This window comes from Zonotrichia leucophrys, chromosome 14 (assembly GCF_028769735.1).
Source record: "Zonotrichia leucophrys gambelii isolate GWCS_2022_RI chromosome 14, RI_Zleu_2.0, whole genome shotgun sequence".
NCBI lineage: Eukaryota > Metazoa > Chordata > Aves > Passeriformes > Passerellidae > Zonotrichia > Zonotrichia leucophrys.
In genome coordinates, this window is record NC_088184.1 from 13682233 (window position 1) to 13704116 (window position 21884).

The 21884-nt window shown below is 41.9% G+C and overlaps 1 protein-coding gene across 2 annotated transcripts in view; it reads left to right on the forward strand.

Annotated features, from left to right (window-relative positions):
* Positions 1-19804, forward strand: part of USP22 (ubiquitin specific peptidase 22) — a 91607-nt gene extending 71803 nt beyond the window's left edge. For both annotated transcript variants that reach the window (XM_064725993.1, XM_064725994.1), the window contains 8 exons: positions 2344-2491; positions 8372-8477; positions 10699-10857; positions 12218-12344; positions 13679-13770; positions 15209-15271; positions 17125-17274; positions 19193-19804. In XM_064725993.1, the coding sequence (XP_064582063.1) occupies positions 2344-2491; positions 8372-8477; positions 10699-10857; positions 12218-12344; positions 13679-13770; positions 15209-15271; positions 17125-17274; positions 19193-19235 (888 nt within the window). In that variant the 3' untranslated portion in view covers positions 19236-19804. The remainder of the gene's footprint in view (positions 1-2343; positions 2492-8371; positions 8478-10698; positions 10858-12217; positions 12345-13678; positions 13771-15208; positions 15272-17124; positions 17275-19192) is intronic.
* Positions 19805-21884: the final 2080 nt, after the last annotated feature.

The following is a 21884-nucleotide window of genomic DNA, read 5'->3' on the forward strand; positions in this document are numbered from 1 at the left end:
CATTAACAGTTGTTTAACAGCTGTGTTTTAAAGGTGACTTGCAGATACATCATTGTTTATATTTGCACACTTCAGTGAAAAGGTTGGAATAAAACTTACATGGACTCTTTTCCTTTTTGTGGACTGGAACTGCTCTGATAGGCTGCTTTTCCCAGCAGCAAGGAAATGACAGAGATGGGATGGATGTTTTATACATTCCAGTTAAAATATTGTTATTGAATGTGCTCAGATTCTTTGTTATATTTAATACTTATTTGAGCAGTGAAGCTTTCCCCCCACCCCACATTCTTACCAGGCAGGTTTCTAGTTTATTGTGATAATAGTTAATAATTTGATAAAGCTTCACGTCAGATCTTTCTCATCCTACTGAGGCAGCAGAGAATGTAAAATCTGCTGGCAGGTCTTGTGTCTGCAGTGGAGTAATTACATGGAGTGCTGGTGGTTAAAATGACCAGAGAGCTCTGGGACTAATTGTAAGGAGTGACAGAACAGGGAAGTTTTATTGCTGCAGTTCCCTGAATTATGTTGAGCAGCAGCTGCATCAGCAGATTTCAATTACCACACTCCTGCTCCAGTCCCTCAGTGTCATCCTTGTTGGCATCAGAGTAACTATTGATCTTTGTATTTATAGGAGCATTTGTGGTGTTTGGCTGCAGAGGTGCAGCTTCTTGATGGGGAAAAGTGGAGCTTGTGAGGAAGAAATTTCTGTGGGAGGAAACACACTAAAATCATGTAGGAAACTCTACCAATATGAGGATTAGATTAAGATTCTGCTGCCTTTTGCCAATCTGTCCCTTAAAATACAGTGTTTTCTCTCAGCAGGTTTGTAGCACAGTGCCTGTGCTTGGACTTACATAAAATGCTCAGAGACTGTGCAGGGAGAAATTCAGGGCTGGGGAAAGAAGCTCACTTTTCCAATAAGGATGAGAATTATATACTGCTGGGGGTTTAAATCTTGGTTTTTGTTCTGTGTATTTGCCCCTTACTGTCTTCTGTTTGGGAAGAGTAACTGAAAAGAAACCATCATGGATTTGATAGGATCTTGGGAAAACATAATTGTGGTGTTGCAGGCAGCATTTACTGGCAGGTACCTTTGCTGAAGGTGAGGGAAGGCAAAATGACTCACAAATGTTCACTTCTTAAAAATGAAATGTTACTCTGTCAAGTGAATAAACTCTTCTGGGCCTTTTCTGACTCCTGCAGGGACAACATGAGCATCCCTGCTTTGCTTTTGGAACTGGTATTACTGTGCAGGGATAAGGAAGGGCTGAACCTCAACCCAGGGAAACACAGACCCTTAGCATGGGTGGCTTTTTGACATGTTTTTTGGGGGTGGACTGGTTGGGGTTTTTTTTGTTTGTTTGGGTTTTTTCAAGTGGGACCTGGCTAGTTTTTAATTTAAAAAAGTTTCTGTGGGCAGTGTCCTCCTGCCCTGTGCTGATTTCCCTCCCCAGCTGTGTCACCCTCAGCAGCAGCAGCAGCAGAGTTTCACATCAGGCTGTGCTGACTGAATAATTCATCTGTGCACTCTCTAATGTGCTTCTGGCACAATCACCTGGGGCAGTTTCAGTCACTCTGGAGCCAGCTCATCAGATTTGGGCTGCAGCAGATGAAGGAGCAGATGCAGGAGCTGGTCCAGCACCAGGTTCCCAGGCAGGGACACCCTGCTGGAGCAGGGATGGCAGCTGGCTTTGGGCATCACTGCCTGAATGGGGACCTTCAGCTCTGCAAACAGCTGGCTCAATAAAGTTGTTTTTAAAGCCTTTTACAGTGAAAGGCCAGTACTGGCATGAGGCAGCTGCCCTGCTTAGAAATTTTTCCATAAAATTGGAGTGTGCTCAGCATTTGGATGCAGAGTTGCCACGGGTCAGGGATTGGCTGACAGTCAGCATCTAATATTCTCATCTTCAGTGTTTGTTCTGAAATGAGGGGAGGCATTTCATTCACGTAATTTGTGAATGAAATTGCTGCTCCTTTTCAAATGCAGGATTTTTTTTCCTTTCTTTCCTCCCAGGCTATTTTAATAAAAGCCAGTGGTATCAGTAAGCAAATTGTGAGTGATGTTTGTGTCTGCCTACCCCACTCCCTGCACCCCCACATTTTTCAGGCTAATCCATCACAAATTGATGGAATTTCAGGGGAGAAAACTGAGCTGCTCAGTTTTGAGATCACTTCTCCAGCAGTCTGTGACAAAAGCTGTTTCTACCCTTTATTATTAAGGCCATCAGAATTAAACGGTTTAAATTGATTTGACTAATTGCTCTCATTTGACTTTTTAATAATGCAATGCACTGAGGCTGTGCAAGCTGTTAACAGTGATGTCCTTCTCTTTGCTTTGAGCAGTTTTACTCTGGGCACCGATCTCCTCACATTCCATATAGGTTATTGCACCTGGTATGGACTCACGCACGGCATTTAGCAGGGTACGAGCAACAAGATGCACACGAGTTCCTCATTGCTGCATTAGATGTGCTACACAGACACTGCAAAGGTAAGGCTTGTCCTGAGGCTCCAATCAACCAGGATTATTGCATCCAAAGGAGGTAGAACCATCTCTTCTTAAACCAAGTCTAGTGCCAGTGCAGCACTCTTAGCAAATTCCTTTAAAAATGTTCGGTAGACTTAAAATATTTAGAAATAGATAAACCATTCCCACTGTCAAAAAGTACCAAGAGGTAGAAGCAGACAAGTCTGTACATTGGTTTGAATCACCATCATGATGTTCTCTTATTGGTTGTGAGTCACTGCCTTTTTCTTTTAAATTGCCATTTTATTCTATTTATACTTTCAGTAGTTAGAACTCTTACTCAGTGTGTCATGGGACTGATGAAAATAACATAGGGGAGAGGTTATGTCTTAATACTTAATACTATTATTCTGCTTAAATATGATTCTGTTGTATTTCTGATACCAAATTGCTTACAGAAATGTGAATAAGGAAGAGCAATGGGTGGCTGTGGTATCTTGTTTTATTAGTCTGTATAGAACAATATGTAATTGTACAATACAATAAAAATATTCAGTGTCATACTTTTTGATATGAAGTATCTAAGTCTTGATTTTGTAATATCATATGAAATGATTTATTTTCTGTTTGTTAGCTGAACTGAAAATTTCCCAATCTGCCAATGTTTGCTCTAACTTGATTCACTTCCTGCAGCAGTGAAATTTTTACTGTTCCTCCAAGGGAAAGTAGAAGAGTTGATACTAACAGAACAAACAAAAAGTCCTTGGTTATCAAAAAGAAGATTTAAACACTCAGCTTTCCTCAAGGAAAAGCACTTAGGGTTTAGTTTTTTGGCTTATCAGAGGGCTGTCCAAGGGAAGGCTGCTGCTGCTTCTCTGAACCATTGGGAATCTTGCTTTTATCTGTGATAGCCCTGCATGGCAGCAGATGGGCTTGTTCACATCCAGAATTGGTGCCTCCAAAAGAATCTTCTCCAAAAAAAGTATTGCTAGGGACAGGAGTACACAGAGCAGTTCCTATGCAGTTAAATTAATGTCTGTCATTTGACAACCACTAACTGGATTTCAAAAATCCAAATTAAACTGGTGTGGAAGTCCAGTAAGGAACAAAATCTAACCAAATATTGACTTCTTAACACTGAATAAATTCAGCTGCAAACAGAAGTACTTCTTTGTTCATGTTAAATTTCTGAACCATTGATCTAACAAATCTTGAAGCTTTTTTCATCATCTCTGATATAAGATAATGCTCATATTTCTTCTACACATCATTAATTAATGAAGTAGTATTTCTGCCTCAGAATTGTAAAAAGAAAAACTTGCAATAGTAAAGGTCCCTGAGCTCTTCTCAAACTGATAAAGAATCTGAAAAGACTTTAAAAAAAATGTGGTTTGACTTTAAGAATCTTCCTTGATATCTCTTCTGCCAGGTTTTCAAATTTCTGTTTTTGAAGAAATAGAGAGGCTTTTATGAAATCATAGTAAATAATCTATACCACATCAAGGTAATTTTAAATAAGTGGTTGAGCAGTTGTGTGGGAACCAAACAAGTTAATCTAAAACAGAATTTCAAGTATAGTCATGCAAAACCACATTTGGAATGAACTAGTTTTCAGTGTAATGAGAAAGTTTTCCCACTTGTGTATCCACACAGACACACTTGCATGTGAAGAGTGGAGATGTAAAAATATTATTACTAATAGTGAGAATATGTCCTACAGCTACAATAAGCAAATAATGCCTCCTCTGCCAATATTAAATATTTATTTTAATGAACGAAAAAAGCTTTTAAAGCTTCCAGTCAATAGTAATGAAGTTTTACAATTAACACACAGTGAAATAAAATAAAAGTCATGGGGGAAATTCTGCTCTAGTTTTTGGACATTATTCATGATCACCAAGGCTTCAGGCACCAAAGTAAATGAAAGTATTCCTTAGGTATAAATACCCAGTGATGTTTGTTTGGCTGCCATTAGTCATTTATCCCTTTTCCATTCTGTGTACTCAGCTGTCTAGGAAATGTCTTAATGCAAGTGAAGACAAAGCTGTGAATATTTGTTGTTGATTTGTCACTGCCTAAACTAAGAAAAATACATTATTTTGATGCCCATTTAAAGATCAGTTTTGTAATCCTACAAGTGCCCTGAGATGATTACGTGGGCAGGCCAGCCCAGGTAATTTTGTTTTGATTTGGTTGGTGTTTTAAATGCTGGTTGAATCTATACTTTGCTTTAGTGTCATCTGTGGAGTTTTGGAAGGCCAGGATACCTCTCTGATGTCCGTGTAAATCTGTCTGAGGGGTGATGGATGTGCTGCCACTGTTGGGTTGAGCTGTGGCATCTGGGCAGGGCACGTCCTAAACCCTCAATGGGCTCCTCTGAGCTGCTGGAGTAATAGAAAATATTGCTGAATAAAAGGGGTTGAGTGTGTCTTGCCTGTGCAGTGCATCCCTTCTTCATTTCAACAGCTGGAGGCAGGTGATCTAACAGGAAAGTAGTATTTTAGTGGAAGAAATTGTGTAAATAATCTGTATTTCTGCCCAGGTTGTAAAGCATTAAGTCAGCTTTTAGTCAACATGACAGATGCATCTTTATCCCAAATGCTCTGGGATAAATTTGAGATTCTGATTCTACAAACTTCCACACCAGTGAGCTTCCAATCATGCAGACACTTTTTAGTTTCCCACCTTTGTCTCAGACATCTTCAAGCCAGAATTACTGTTCTCTTAAAAGGATCAAGACTGCAAGTCAGAAATTACTGTTCTGTCCAGTGGCATCACTGCTGTGGGGGTTTCTGTACCTTTTGCAGGAGCAACAGGACTCAAGAGATGAACAAAGGTTCAAAAAGTGAGATAAAAAATAGAAGTAATCTGTGTTTTTATCCCAGACTTTATTCAGTGGTTTTTAAAAAGGGAGAGTAGTACCTTAAAGCTGATTATTCCTCATTTATTTGGATTTCTTGAAGCATTTTGCATTCACCTTTAACAAGGAGTGCTACAAAACAAATCTGAAGGCAGAAAAAGAATGGTGTACTGAGATTTGGGAGGAAAACACTGCCCTGCTCTGTGAATTCTGTATGATATTCTTAGGAATTGATAGAGCATATGCTTGTGAAACATGTCATCTGCTCTGATCCATATAGATTTGTGTGTACACTGCTTTGTCAGAAATAACAAGCACTTCTTCAGAACACCAGGGACCAAAGCAAAGCAGAAATATTAACATTAATGTCTTGTTTTGATAAATACCTCTTTTAAAATCTGACAATTCCTGACTTCCCATTTCTCATTTAAAATACAGAATGAAAGATTGAGACAAAACTTGTATTTTGATATCAAAACCAAATGCAGTCTTAAAAACTTGTGTATTTTTAAGCTGTTTTTACTGTTGCTGTGTATTATTTACCTTTAGTGGTATATTAAATACCTATTTTGAAATAGATTAACATGCTTAGTGATTTCACAGACACAGGAGTAACCTGTGTGGGGTTTTTTGAGAGTTGAGTGCAAACTCCTAAACTCAATTTTCAGCCATTCTCATAATCACATTAATATGTACATTGGTGTATTTTTAAGTTTGCTTTTAGTCCTGTGCTGACCATTCTTAAAAGCTGCTGATTTCCCTGGACTGGATTTAAACCCCAAAAAAATATCTGAAATTAAAACCTCATTTGGGAGACAGAAATGTTGAAGGGAACCTTAACTTGAGCACAACAATCTAGCAGCTTCTAGTTCTCAGCTGCATAATATACCTCCCCTCAGCATCTGTTCCATATTGACAAGTGTGTGTAGGTGGTAATCTTACTCTTTTTTCCCTCCTCTCCAACCAAATGTCATGGGAAATAATGTTGAGTGGGTAATACCCTTCTGTTTAGCTGGGAACAAGCTTGCAGGATATTCATTTGAGACCCTCTCATCACTGATCCTAATTGACTTGTGTAATTGAAAAGGGAGAGCTCGGCTCTCTCTGTGGGAGGAAATGCCTGTCTGCTGAAGGTGTCCAGCTGGGATGGTACCTGTGATCCAGGGAAAAGCTCTCAGCACTGCTTTCCTCCTCCTGCCCCCTCAAAACAAAGCAGAGACAATGTTTGAAATGGGCACATTACAAGGATGTGGTAGCTCTTTAGAAAGGAAAAGTGGAGCTTTGACTAAAACCCAGTTAATTCTATTTTGAATTTTTTTTCGTTAATTCTTGTGAATATAAGTGAAGCTTTTTGTGTAGGTGAAGGATGCCTTGCCCAGTCTCTATCCTGTATGCCCTCTTCATTAGCTTAGCATAATTGAGCCCTTTAAAAGCTCTTACCTTCAGTGAGATTTAGCTGAAATTCCCATCAAGAAACACCTCAGACCGGGTGTGATAACCCCCAACTTGAACCTCATACACTTGAAATCTAATTTTAGAGCATTTTCTTCAAGAGTCTTTTTAAGGAAACAATGTGCTTTTCTTGGCAATTCAAACAAAAGTTTCTAAAGCCTAAATCTGGCAGCTGAGGGAGAACTTTCCTGAGGCATTTAGAATCTAATTAACTCAAGTGGCCCATTGCAGCTTAGTAGGTATCACCTATGACTGCTTTTCCACACTTAGTATCCAGTGGAACCTTTGCCAGATTATTATATAATACTTTTCAGCATAATTCTGAAGCTTCATTGGGAAAAAAAAAATTCTGTCTGTTCCTACTACAAGAAAACTCCAGCTAGAGCACCTTAAATACATGGAAATGGTCTATTGCCCTGCTTTTAAAAACTTTTCATTTCTTCAGGTGGTTTTTTTGGACATTCTTGAGTAGAAAATAATTGGTTTTGAAAAGTAGCAGAGATTTGAGGAGTATTTCAGTATTTCAGTCTTAGCATTTCAGTTTCAGAAATCAAATACTTCCCAGTAAGTTAAATACACTGGGAAACCTCTCCAAACTTAATTCTGTTGTAGCAGTTGCTGTTGAAGGAGATGGAAAAACATCTTGAGATGTATTTTAAAAAATAATTAGCTGCTGCTGTGTAGTAGTTGGTGTGTGCATCTGTGATTGCAAAGCCCAGTTGCATCTGTCCTGCCCAAGGAAAATAAGCAGTGGACAGTCTGGAAATCCAGGGAAAAGGGTGTCATTCCTACTTCACCTTGGAGAATGGAGGGAGAGGGCTTGGAAGCTGAGAACTGTGTGCAGAAGTGTTGAATACTCTGGTTATTTAATACTCTGGTTATTGTGAGAAAGTTTAATTGGCTTATCTCAGCACTCAAGTCCTAAAAATGACACTTTCCTCCTGGGCCCTGCAGTGACAGTGTGTGGTGCCTCAGAGATGGGAATGTGTTCACTGCCATGTGTTCTGCCTCTGGAGAAGCTGGAGGAGGACACAGCATTACCTCCTCCCTTCAGAAAAGGACATTTTTCATTTTCCCGCTGATGAAAACCTGCATGGAAGGTGCACATTGATGGAGGCAGTGGGCTAGGGGTGAATGGTTTTAACAAACTCTCTCCCCTCATTCTACTCACAGAAGATGACTGGGATAGAAGTAAAAAAGTAGCATTTGCTGGTGTGAAATTTAAATATCAATTTTCATGAACCACCTTGGCAACTCCTTTGTCTTAGGAGCTGATCTTTATGCCAGGCAGTGCAAAGCAAACCTCTGCAAAGGGAGATAACCCTGAGCAAGGGTTTGGCTAAGAACTGCTATGGCTTAAAGCTTCACCTCTACATTTAGTCACCTTTTGGTTATCTTCTGTATTTTTCAAGGAATTCCAATCTTGTTTCCTTGTTTTCTTCAATGCACAACTTCTGCAGGGTTCTGTATTATCCTTGTGAACTTGCAGTATAAGTTTGAGTTAGAAAGAGTTACTGGAGACACAGTCCAAGACAAACCACTGTTCCCTCAGAGGATTTTTGACTTCTGAGCCTGTGTTTGCATTCCTGCAGGTGATGATAATGGGAAGAAGGCCAACAACCCCAACCACTGTAACTGCATCATAGACCAAATCTTCACAGGCGGACTGCAGTCGGATGTTACCTGTCAAGTCTGCCAGTAAGTCACTTCTCCTGATCCTGATCCAAACCTGCACCCCTCCTGCAGTGCACTGAGCCTTTCCTCTCTTCAACACCAATAAATGCTGGCAGAACTCCAGAAGGACAAGAACTGTGTTGGTGCAGCACCCTGAGGCACCAGCACAGATTTCCCAGAGCAGCTGTGGCTGCCCCATCCCTGGCAGAGCTCAGTGCCAGGCTGGATGGAGCTCTGAGCAGCCTGGTCTAGTGCAAGGGATGAAATGAGATGATGTTTAAGGTCTCTTCAACCAAACCATCCTGGGATTCTCTAATTCTATAATTCTGACAGCTAAATGCAATCAGATACCAGTTAACTGCCATGTATTAAGACATAACTAAAAAGCTGCCTGGGAAGTACTGCAGGCTTATGCACACAAACCTTTTACTAGTCCGGAAAAGGTGGTTTTTTTTCCAAGTTCATAAAGAAAATGCTTCCAAGATCTCTTGTAATTTCAAAATACATCATTGCAAATACATTTGAAAAAAATTCTGATATAGAACCACATTTCCACATTTTCTTTCAGTCAGGAGCCTCATGTTTTATCAGGAGAGGTTTCAAAGAGGCTGATGCCTAATGTAATCTCAGGTACCAGAAAAAAAAAAGCCTTTACAAGAGTTTGGAAAAATGTATTTATTGTCCTACTCTGTACTGGAACAAGTTGAATTCTCCTTGGAGATGTTTGGTGTTGCCATAGTGCAGAAGTCAGAGTTCTTGTTTTTTGTTCTGCCTCACATTCTTGCTGTCCTGCACATGGGCTGGGCTTGTTTGAATCTGCTTTTATTCTCAGTTTCCTGGAGGGATTTGCAAAAGATTTACTGTAAGGAAAACATAGGAAATTTTGTTCTTTGCCTGGTAGAGCCACAGAATCCTTATGTGATAATGCAAAGCTTGATTTGTTATGACACAATATTAACATTGATGAAACTTTGACAAAAGAAGTTTCCTTTTGAAATTGACAACTTTTGCACAAATGAAGCAGAGGGAAAAGGCAGAATATTGAAGGCTTAATGAAATCGCAGATTGAAAGACACTGGTTTTAGGGGAAGAGAGAACTCAAAAAATAAACATAACAAGAAGCCTAAACCCCTGAAGTTCTCTTAAAAATGTGGATGCTGGAAGAAAATATTTGAGTCAATAGCAGTTAAAATTTTGAGCAGCTTTTTCCACAGTCTGGCTGTTGACTTGTCTTCAGCTGTCTTTAGAGAACTCTGATGGAGAACACGAGCTGCTGCTTGGTGCAGTTACTCTTTGGCCTCTCAAATCCCAAAGGCTGTAGGAGATGCTGAGAGGAACTGCAAAGCTGAATTCAGTGCACTGCTGGACAGCAAGAGTATTTTTAAAGCCTCTTTTTTGAGGTAGCCTCAAGCACCATCTTCCATGTCTTGAGCAGACAAGACCAACCAGCTTGTAAACTAGTTGGATGGCATGTATCTGTTGTCACAGATGTTAACTGGTTTATACTGGTCAGTGGTGCCTCTGTCTCAGAGCATCAATGCTTTGAGTCTCAGGGCACCAGTGAGTGGCAGAATGTCTTAAATACTTTTATTTTGCATTTAATACATCACCTACATTTCCCCAAACATACAGCTTTTAAATATGCAGGGAAACGATCCATTGTGGGCAAACACTCAGGAGCAGCTCTATTTTCTGTCATCTCTGAGTGCCCTCTAGGGGTGATGGAGATCCCAAAGTCCTTAAAATTAAGCACCTGGAGTGCACCCCAGAGTGAGAGAGAAACTGTTCATTTGGCTTCCTTTAAAGGTGTGTATGTGGTATTTTCTGGGGCCCCCAATGTGGGGAGGAACAAAAGTGATGAATCTGACTCCATGTTCTTAGAAGGCTAATGTAGGATTTTATGATCTATATTATATTATATTAAAGAATACTATACTATGCTACACTAAAGAATAGAGAAAGGATACAGATAGAAGGCTAAAAGATAATAATGAAAAACTTGTAACTCTCTCCAGAGCCTTGATACAGCTGGACAGTGATTGGTCATTAAATCAAGATAATTCACATGTTATAAGCAGTCTCCAACCACATTCCAAAGCAGCAAAACACAGGATAAGTGATTCAGATAATTATTGTTTCCATTTTTTTCTGAGGCTTCTCAGCTTCCCAGGAGCAAAATCCTGGCCAAGGGATTTTTCAGAAAATATGAGGGTGACATGTGTGGAACCATTTGTGTCCCCCCCAGTGGCGTTTCCACGACGATAGACCCTTTCTGGGACATCAGTTTGGATCTGCCAGGCTCCTCCACCCCCTTCTGGCCGCTGAGTCCGGGCAGCGATGGCAGCGTGGTCAACGGGGAAAGCCACGTGTCGGGCACCACCACCCTCACAGACTGCTTGAGAAGGTACTGATTGATTCAATATGGATATTGATCTGCTACTGATAACCAGCTGGGACAGACAAAAACTCTCTAACAGTTTAAAGTTAGAAAGTGTGTGTTAATTGTGAGATAACTGCTGAATACACACCTCAATTTACAGCTGGTTACAGAGTCCTTCTATCTATACAAGTATTGAATACCCAAAATACAAATGCATATTCATAACTTTGGTACATCCCATTCCCAATATGGATATTGATCTAGTACCAATATCCAAAAACTCTCTAACTATTTAGTTAGAAAGTGTGGGTTTATTGTGGGATAGCTCCCAAATACACAATTTACAGCTGGTTACAGAGTCCTTTTATCTACACAAGTATTGAATACCCGAAATACAAATGCATATTCATAACTTTGATACATCCCATTCTCCACTCCATATGGTAATTAGTTCAAAAGCCATTAAGCATGTGCAGTTTGCTCCTTGAAATGGGTCAGTGGTCCCTTTCATGGAGAGGGGTCCCAAAATGAGGAAGTAAATGAAGTCTTCCTTGTTCTGACCTTTCTGCCTTTTCAGTGCAAATATGACAAATGAATCCTTGGTAAAGCTCCCATTCCTCATCTTCAATTGGTTTCAGAGCAGAGGAGGCCACAATTGTCTTATGTTCCTAAAAGCTAAAATGGTTGATTTGCCTTTTGAAAATCTAAACTTGGAGGAAAGGACTGAGAAAGGAAAGTCCATGGTCCTGCCCTTTCTGTGCCGAGTTTCTGGAAAAGAGGGATTTTGCTTTAGTTTGTAGTGAGAACATTGAGGTAGTCCATTTTCTGTGAGCACTTCCCTGTTCCCTAATGGTTTCTTCCCATGGCTCCTTTGAGCAGTTCTGTCTGAAAATTTTGAAAGAGATTTTTGTCAACAAAGGTTTTTTAGAAGGGTATCTGTATTTTCAAAAGAACTTTGTGTTTACAGGCCTTTCCATCTCAGAGCTTTGATCCCAGCCCTGGAGGGCTACAAGGTAGGATAGTGTGTTGCAGAAGAGTGTCTTCCATATCAATGTTTTTGGGTTTGAAAACAAAAGATCTTTCTTTGCTTTCTGTATGAAAATGAGCTGCTCTGCTGTAGGAGATGAACTGACACTGAGCTCCTTTCTCAGCCACTGATTCACTTCAGTGCAAGTCAGAGCAATGATCCATGTCACATTTGGATATCTGAGCCATGGCACTTTACATTATTCTGGTTTGATTGCAGGTTTTTCCAAAATTACATGAAACCCACTGACTCTTGTCTCTTGTGGTGCCAGTGGCCCACAAGTGAAAGCGTTTCCAGCACATGTCAAAAACCATCTGATTGTTTTGTGCATTCCTTTGCTTTTCAATATTTTTTTAGGTTTACAAGGCCAGAACATCTAGGAAGCAGTGCCAAAATCAAATGTAGTGGTTGCCATAGCTACCAAGAATCTACCAAACAACTCACTATGAAGAAGTTACCCATTGTGGCCTGTTTTCATCTCAAAGTAAGTTCACAGGGGGCCAACAGAGCAGAGGATGTGATTTCCTCTCTGAGAGGATGAGCTGAATTCTTGGACATGTCTTCTGGCTTTCACTGACTAAACTTTTATTATATAAATTAATATAAAGAACATCTTGCCGTGCCAGCTAGGTTTTCTATTAAGATAGTGTTACATTATCTCTGATGTAGCTTTGCAGTGTGTCTGGGGGAGCTTAACCAGCTTGAATCTAGAGACAGAATGGAAGGCTGGTCCAAAAGCTGAACCAGCACAGAAACCAATCTCCAGTTACACCCCCTCATCCTACATGGCACAATTTTTACACTTTCACTGAAAGATTGCCACTGTATTGAAGGGAAAGCATGGAAAAGTTCTGAGGCAAATCAAGGTGAATGTGCTCCACTCCTTTGCTATACTTAGTTCAGTATTTGTCTTATTCCAAATGACTGACGATTTTTTGGGAAATAAATTACTTTTCCTAAGTAATTGTGTTGTCCTGTCTATGCAAAATGCAAATTTCATTTTGTGTGTTAACGCAAGAGAGAAACACAAAAGATAAGAATTACAGAAATCTCAGCTTTTCACATCTGGATCTGTTGCTAGGGAATTGTTACAGCATCACAATTGAAAAATAATTAACTTGAAGTGTAAATAGAGAAAAAATTCTGAGAAATGGAAAGGGAAGCTGCCTTTATATAGAAACTCATTCATCTCTTTCTGGTATTTGTTCCTGATCCAATTTAATGTTCAGTGAAGGAGATGAGGAGAGGGTGGTGGGTATTGCAGGCCCCTTTTGGCTGAGGCACAAGGCTTTTTTTTGTTAGTAGATACCATTTTTTGCCTTAATTTGAATGGGCATTACTGTGTAGGCTTGACTCCTGTCACCTGAGATGATGGGATGGGTGGATCAGAGTGTGAATCTGAAGGCAAACTCTGTTATCACCAGGTCTGTGAGGCAGGGTAGGCAGCAGCCATGGGTTTGAATAGCCCTGGTGCAAATGAACACTGCTTTGGGTAAAGGCTCTGTGTGCTCTCCTTGTTTAATATATCTTTTCTGTGATGTCAGGTGGGAATAGGTTTGTATGCATACATATCAAGGTAAATAATCTAATTAATACTGTGTTAACATTGAGCCCACAAATGGTGGGCTTTTTTCCTGCTAGAAATGTGTTGTTATTTACATGGACATTCCCACAGAGCTGGTAGGAAAACTCTGGGGCTGTCCCTGTCTAGTGACTGCTAATGTGCTTTCATGTTATTGTTTCTAAGCTTAGGACATTTATAAAAGAGATAAAATTTACCCTTTCTCTAAAGAAGAAACCTCTTGCCTTTGCCTGCAGCGGTTTGAACACTCAGCCAAACTGAGGCGGAAGATCACTACGTATGTCTCGTTTCCCCTGGAGCTGGACATGACACCTTTCATGGCTTCCAGGTGGGTTCCCAGCCCAGAACCCCCCCCAGAGCTGAGCAGAACTGGTTCCCACCTCACACACCTGCAGCACAAAACAAGGAGCATTCCTGAGGGTACAGAACAGGGTCTGTGGTGGCACTTGGGCCATGAGCTTCTCTGCGGAAGATGTAGCTTCTCTAAACCCATTTTTAGATAAACTGTTCAGTTTCATGTGCCTGAAAAGGATTTATATTTAAACATTGTGGTGGGGTTCTTTAATTAATGTGTGTTATGTTTCTGGTTGCCTGTTCAATTTATAGACCCAGATCCATCCTGCCTTCAGATCCCTGCTTTGGTCCCATCTCCTCAGTGCCCACCCACCTGCCATCCTGTGCAGTTGGCCAGAACAGAGCCAGCCTAAGCCCTAACCAGTATTCCTCAAGTTATAAAAATCCTTCCTTTTTATTCCTGCACATAAGCAAATCTGGGGGTTTTTGTTTAGTACCTTCAGCTTCTGTTTAGAGAATGCTGCAAGAAGCAAAAACATAGTTCAGATTAAAATAGGAACAGCAAGACTTCTGCCACCTCCCAGGTTTGTGGAAGACGTGGCATTTATATAAATGCACCTTTATGAAAGGAGTTTAATCAGCTTAATTAAAAATTATTTGTCAGACATTCATGCAAATATGCAAGAGGATATTCAGATTTAATTTATATCTGAAGCAGTGCAGAAAGCCCCAAACCATGGTGTCTCTTAACAGAGAGAGTCTGTTTGATGCTGAAATTTTACTTATAATTTCAAGCTTTGCCTGCACTCCTTATTACCCAGGAAAGAAAGTAGATGCTTCTACCAAGAGGGAAAGAAGAGCCCTGAAGCTCTGTTAAATACTGTTATATTAAGAATATATGGTTTATTCCAATATATTCCTGAGACTTCCTTGTTCCTCTCTGGTGAATTCTCCCTGGATTGAACAGGCTCTGCTGATGAAAGGTATCCAGCATAATGGAATAGAGATGGGATAATCAGCAGGCATAACTCAGTACTCTGAATTTCACCAGCTAGGAAATCAACAGCATAATCCTATTGCTGCTGTCAAAACACAAAATGGATTCAGAAGTCAGAGCCAAGATGATTGACCCATTACAAGATAAAGGATTGATGTAATTAGATAATTTCCCGGGTTTCAAATACAAATCTTTTCTTAACCTGTTTTGAAGCTTTTTGGATAAAACATTTGACGTAAACAGATGTGTGTTTGCAGCACTGGAGCCTTGACCAGGAGGAGAAATGGTGTTTGTGATGTAGCACTGCTGTGAGAGCAAATAAAGCATCTTTAGCATCCTAATCAGCCCTTTGCTGCTCAGCTGGAATAAGGACCTGGATTCAGCAAAGAGGCTGTGTGTCATTTTAGAGCAATTTCCTGGGTTTGGGGAGCCACTGCTTTAAGTGACTGGATTTTTGTGTGTGTGTGTGTTGCAGTAAAGAGAGCAGAATGAACGGGCAGTACCAGCAGCCGACGGATAGTCTAAACAATGATAATAAGTAAGTGGTACATTCCATGCCTCCTATTGTGAAAGGTATTGCCTTCTAGAAGGAGATAGTGTTGCTTTATACCCTGCAGTGCCAGTGCATTTCCATATCTGACAGCACAGTAAGTCTGGAATGTTGCAAAGCAAAGCTTCACTCACTGCAGTTCCTGCCCTTCTGTTCCAGAGCTGAGGGTGAGATGAGACCCTCAAATGGTCTGTGGGCAAAATGAAATGCTGTGGTCACAATGTTTGTTACAAGGAATGGGTGTTGCCTTGAAATATTCCTCTTCCTATTGTAATGGCAAAGGGAGTTCCAGAGGACCAAGGAAAGTAATTAGAACACTGACACTCAAAGTCAGGAGTAGATGATCCCAGTAATCCTGGGGTCTATTGGGCACATATTGATTCCAGTCTGAATAAATGATGGACTGGTGTGGGCCTTGCTTAAGAAAGTAAAGGGGATGTAACTGAAGCCAGTATCCATTACTTTATGGGAATAGAAATTGTCACACAAACCTTACCTCTTCAGTTAAATAAGATTACAGTTTCCATTGCTGCTGTTGTGTATTTAAATTCAAGGCACTTGATTTGCCACTAAAAGTTTCAGTAAGAAACTGAGATCACACAAAGATGTAAAATCAAACTAACCAGGTCTTAGTGCAGGTGTCACCATGCAGGTGTTTCTGTGTGGGCCTACAGCTTGAGACATTAAATGCGGGGTGTTCAGTAGTGCTAGAAAAGTCTGAAGGTAACACAGCTGATCACTTTTGTGCTTTACACATGCCTTAACTTGGAGAAATTGTTGAAAATTAAGCAGATTTAGGTAATGAGAGCAGAGACTTCTGGATTCCTCAGGGATCTGGGTGCCAGGGAAGGGCTGGGGCAGTGTCAGAAGGCTCCAGCTGGGACTGAAGTGTGCTGTCCCTCCCAGATGGATTCAAGGGCTCCCCTAGAGAGGGTGGCTCTAAATCAGTGGCTCTGTAGGCAGTCAGTGAATAGGTGCCTTGTTGTGGCACCACTGTGTCAAAGAGTTCTGTGAATTTTCAACTTGAGTAGGACAATATCAAGTGAGATTAGAGAGATTATTTTACCATTGTGCAGCTGTGCTTGTATCACACACAAAGTGTGAGGGCAGCATTTTATGAAAGAGTTAAAGAGAGTGGAAAATGCTTGAAAAAGAGCCACTGGTGTATTTAAGACTGGAAACAAAATCTTACCTTAGAACAAAAGAGCCAAAGACTTCAGTCTTGCACTTTAAAAAAAAAGAGAAGGGAAAAAAAAAAGAGAGCAACTTGCTTATCAGTATCCTTTTTGGAACAGAGGTAGGCCTGCAGGTTTTCAGGCAAATATACAGCAGCATCTGAGAGCTGGAAGTTGAGGCTGAATATATTCAGTATTTCAAAATAAGTACAGGCTTTGCAGATTAAGGGCAGTTAATCAGTTCAGCAGTTTATCATTAGAAATATGTAAGATTACCTCCTTCCCATACCTCAGATGCATTTTTTCTGGTTCACTAGAGTAAATCAGGGAAGTAGAAGGTCAGACTAAGTAATCAGTGTTCCTCTTCAGGAATGCACCATTATTGATCTATTTTAGAAGCAAATTTGGTAGCCAGTATTGGTAAAGCTGACAGTGATCACCAAACTGGAGAGTTGCATAAATAGCAAGACAGGAAAAGAAAAATGTTTATTTTTTTCCCTGGGCAAGGCCACCCTCTTCCCAGCTAGTGTTAGAGCTGCTGTTTTATGGTGGATCAGATCCTTTACCATTGCTATGTGTGCTTATGAACAAAAGTTTCTGCCTGTCTGAAATGTCTGTTCTTTCCCCCTTTTGATGCACATATTGATGGTTTGTTTCCTGTCCCAGGTATTCCTTGTTTGCAGTAGTTAATCACCAGGGAACCTTGGAGAGTGGGCACTATACCAGCTTCATCAGGCAGCACAAGGACCAGTGGTTCAAGTGTGATGATGCCATTATCACCAAGGCAAGCATTAAGGATGTGCTAGACAGTGAAGGGTAAGTGGTGCCCTGGGAAGGGGAAAGGAAGGCAAACTTTCACCTTTGTTGGGTTTTCCTTACTTAAAAAAACCCTTTTAAATCATAGAGAAGGATAATTTCTCTCTTGAATATCCCCTGTAGTGCTCAGTGCTTCAGCATGGAGGTTGCACGGTTACATTTATCCATGATTGCTTTATAACCCTGGATTTGCTGAAGGAAAGGGAGGGGAAGGACAAGGGACATCAGGTGACTGCAATGCCTGGAACTGCTGCTCGTGTCCACACTGCTGCTCATGGAAGGGATTCTGAAAACCAAAGTGATGTGATCTCCCAGTGCAGGAGCAGTGCTTACCTCTGACACACTCCAGTCTGTGCCTGCAGAACCTTTGGATTATGATGAGTGTAAAAGATTGGAAGAAAAGCCATGAAGGAAGTGCTGTGACCCAGAATAGCAAGGCTCTATGGGAGGCAGGTAGAGAACATGAGCTGTTCCTTAGCTCATGGCTTTAAATTAATCTCAGATTGACATTATGGCTTCTGATATTTATATTACACAAGCTTTGGGAGGACAGAGCAGTATCTTTCAAGGAAGCACTGTGGTGTTCCTCATTTGAGGGAAGCACTGGGGACTGGTGTATGTTCCAAGAAAAAAGCAACTTAAAATCTGAAGTCTTCATTTTGCATTTTCCACTGTGGACTTGGTACTGCAGAGATAAGTCTTTACCATTCTTATTTTAATTATTCATGACATTTTCAAGGATTGCTGCAGGCACAATGTTCAGGTTGTAATTTTTTTAATAGATTTTCCCCGTTTTTCCTTTTTTTAAACTTCAATCGGGAAGTAAAAACAGAAATCTATAATACCTGAATTTTAGTGTTAAATGACTTGACAGGGAACTTCTGCTTTGAGGTGAGCAGAGAAATGAGTTTGTTGTAATTCAGTAACACATGCCTGGTGCTCAGGTGGGGTTATGCCCATGGAAGGACCTGCCAGAGGCAAGGAGGAGAGGATGTACAACACAGCTATTGCCCATAAAGGCTGGTTGGAGCTTTGATGCATTTCCCTGGTTCAGATAAAGGCTGACACGTTAGCTCTGCATCTCGTGAGGGAATCCATAGGGCTTGGATGGAATTATAACAATTGGAACGTCTCAGAAGTGCTCTGAGGCTGTGTCAGGGTGGGTAAGGGTTGTGTGGAGATCAGTCCCCTTGTTCTGTGTGGCTGCTCAGGGGCTGGGCTCCCTGCTGTACCAGTGCACACACAGCAATTAGGGTCAGGAGGAACTTCATCCTTTAAAACACCAGATTTGAGTGCAGATTGACACATCAGCTGTTTGACTGGGACATCAGTGTTCACCCACATGGCTGCTGCTTCATTTTGCTTCTGTTCCAGTAAATGGGAGCAGTTTGCAGTAATCCTGGTCTGATCTCTGGTAGTGTGACTCTGAAGCAACAGCTGTACCTTAAAGCACCTTTATTTTGTGCCACATCAGTGTTAAATGGTTGCTGCCTGTCTGAGCACCAACAGAATCCAATCCTCCAGAGTTTTCAGGTCCTGAGTAGATTTTACAAGGTTTGACTCTTTCATAGAATCATAGAATGGCTTGGCTAAGAAAAGACCTTAAATCTCGTCTCATTCCAACCCCCTGCCATGGACAGGGACACCTTTCACTATCCCAGGTTGCTCCAAGCCCTGGCCCTGGCCTTGAACACTTCCAGGGATGGGGCATCCATGGGATTCCTCTTTGGTGTACAGCTGTTCAGTTCCCTGAGTTGCTGGTAAAATTATGTCAGCTGGCTTCCCTCCTTCTCATCCCTGGAATGGCCTCAAATTGAAAAGAAAACCAGAATTAACAGCCCTCGTGTCTTATGGCTGCATCAATGGAAACTCATCTGCTTTGGCACAGAACTGCCACTGTCCCTCTGCTCTCTTGCAGATATTTGCTGTTCTATCACAAACAGTTCCTGGAGTATGAATAGCCTTATCCAGCAGCTTGTCAGATGTAAACAAGGAAGAAACAACTCAAGCCTTCTGAATCGACACACAAACCTACCTGAAATGAAAAGACCCATTACAAACCAACTCGCACTGAGCTGTAACAGGACCTACTTGACACTGACTCACAGCCTGGAGAGTGAGAAATGAACAATGTCCAACGTGTGTGCAGTCCCACGAGGACAGAAAGGGGGAAAAGAGGCTGCAGTCAGTCACTTAACAGAGGAAATATAAAATGAAAGGAATGCTCTGGGTGGGGGAAATGGGAGCAGAGGAGTCCGGGCACTGGTACATCTCCTGTGTTCCTCCAAAAATGTGTGTGGGAAGGCAAAGGATTCTACCCTCATCTCCATAAAGCATCTTCTCCATTTGGTGCTTCAGCTCCAACGACCAATCATATAACAGTTAAAATTAAAAATCCAAACCCATTTTTTTATGCATATGGGTCTGAAAGCAGTAGAGTGGAGGAGGAGGGGATGAGACAACTAAAGGACTTTGCAAGTATCTTTTTATTTGTGAATTTTAGTTATTAAATAAATACAGTATGAAACTATTAGGCTCTTTTTTTTCCAACAACCATAAAAGAAATCCTGGATTGTGGGACTGAAGCTGCAGTACTCAGACAGGTTTTCAAGCATGCCTGCTTGCACAGGTAATGTTCAATGCCATCGGACTGCTCATCCAAAAGCATCAGCACAGATTCTGTTGTTTGAGCCCTTTTTTGTTTTGTTTTCTATAAATAGCTATTTTCTTAATTTTTTTCCTTTTATTCCCTTTTTTCACGAGAATGAAATTCATAAATGCAACCATCAGTAAAAATGAATGAATTGGTGTGTTTATACTGTAAGAGTGGTCTTGGTTCTTTTTGGTTTTGTTTTGTTGGTTTTTTTTTAATCTTGTGAATAAGTTTGAATTTCTCAAAAGTGCTTATTTTGTTGTTGCTGGTTTTGGTTTGGTTTTTTATCCCCCCTGCTGCTTTCCAAAGGTGGATTTATATATAACTGACACTTGAGAGAACCTCAGTGGTGAAAAATGTACCATCTGTTGGGAATGGTCGCTGCTGGGGCAGCTTTGAGGGATGGATCTGCTGCTATTGAGCCCTTCTGCAGTGCTCTAAGTAAACAACACATTTTCCTGGTATGTGCTAGGCTGGTATTGGTTCCTTGCATCCTCCCACATGGATTAACTCTTCACGTGCTCTTCTCCTCTTGCAGTGGCACAGTCTGTGTGTTGGTGTTCTCAGCTCAGCTCTGGGGCCTTTCCTGCCCTTCTGTCTTGTGGGGAGGCACCAGCAGGAGCTGCTCGTGCTGGATCTCACTCTCAGGAGCTCGGGCTGGGGGTGGAATTGCAGCCTGGGAGAGGAAACCTTCAGAACAGAGCTAAGAGCAAAACCAGCTTTGTTCTCCCGTGTGGAGAGGGTGAAGTGTCAGCTGGGCCCCGTATGAATTGGTGTCACATCAAAAGTCACAGAATGGTTTGGGTTGGATTTTCAGGATCATCTTGTTCCAGCCCCTTCCACATTCCCAGGTTGCTTATCCAGCCTGGCCTTGGACACTTCCAGGGATCCAGGGGCAGCCACAGCTGCTCTGATCTTTAATCTCTGAATAAATCCCCAGCCCGGCATTCCCCTGCTTTGCCAGTGTGGGAAGGCAGGGAGGGATCTAAGCCTTTAGGAATGAGGTACAGGTGTCTCACACAGTCTGATAAACACGAAAATAAGGGAATTGAATGTTTGGGTTTAAAGTTACCATCTTACAGGAGCAGCTGAACAGGTGGAATTCTTCTGATTTGCACACAGACCGGAACGGTACGAGGAGGTTTTGTACATCTGTGACAGGGCACGGAGGAGGAGAGGACAAATGGAACATCCCGAGCCAGAGCTTGGGTGTGGTGCGGGGGTGCCCGGCGCTGCCGAGACCATCGCGTTCCTGCCTGTGTAACAATTTCATTCCATTTGTGCTCGGTGCCGCCCGCTCTGAGCCGAGCGTTCCTGAGCAGGAGCCGCAGGAAGGGGCCCCTCCTTCCCCGGGCGGGCACGGCCCGGTGCGGCGCTCTCCGTGCTGGTTAATAATGCAGCAGCTTGCGGAGGAAGGCAGCAACGAGCCAGCCCTCATCCCCAGCGCTGCTGCGCTGCATCCCGGCCGGAGCGGGACTGCCACCCCGCGGCAAACGCCGAGGAGGATGACGATGATGATGGGGATGAGGATGAGGATGACTCCAGCGCTGCCTTCGCTTTGTCGCTCTGAGCCTTTGGCTGCCCTTTTAATGAATTGTGTTTTGCACAGCACACGCTCAGCCGGCGGAGCTGCCGCAGCCGGCTTTGTTAAAGCCTTCAGGAACAAATTGTTTAGGGACGAGGCAGCCGTATAAATCACCCTTAATTTTTCCTCCCCGCCCATCTGGTGGAGAGGCTTCTGCTCTGTGCGGCTGCACCGGCGCAGATGGTTCTCGGGGGGAGCTTTCAAGGCTCTCTTTCTGGTTTCAAAAGCAGAATTCTTAGGGTATTAAAAGGTCTATTATTCTTTTCTTACCCCCTCTCCCCCCTAGCAGCCACCCCCCGTGTCCCTGCCCCAGTCACACCAGGTTCTGTTTCCAGCAGCAGTAAATCCACGCCGGTTCCGAGAGGAGGGGAC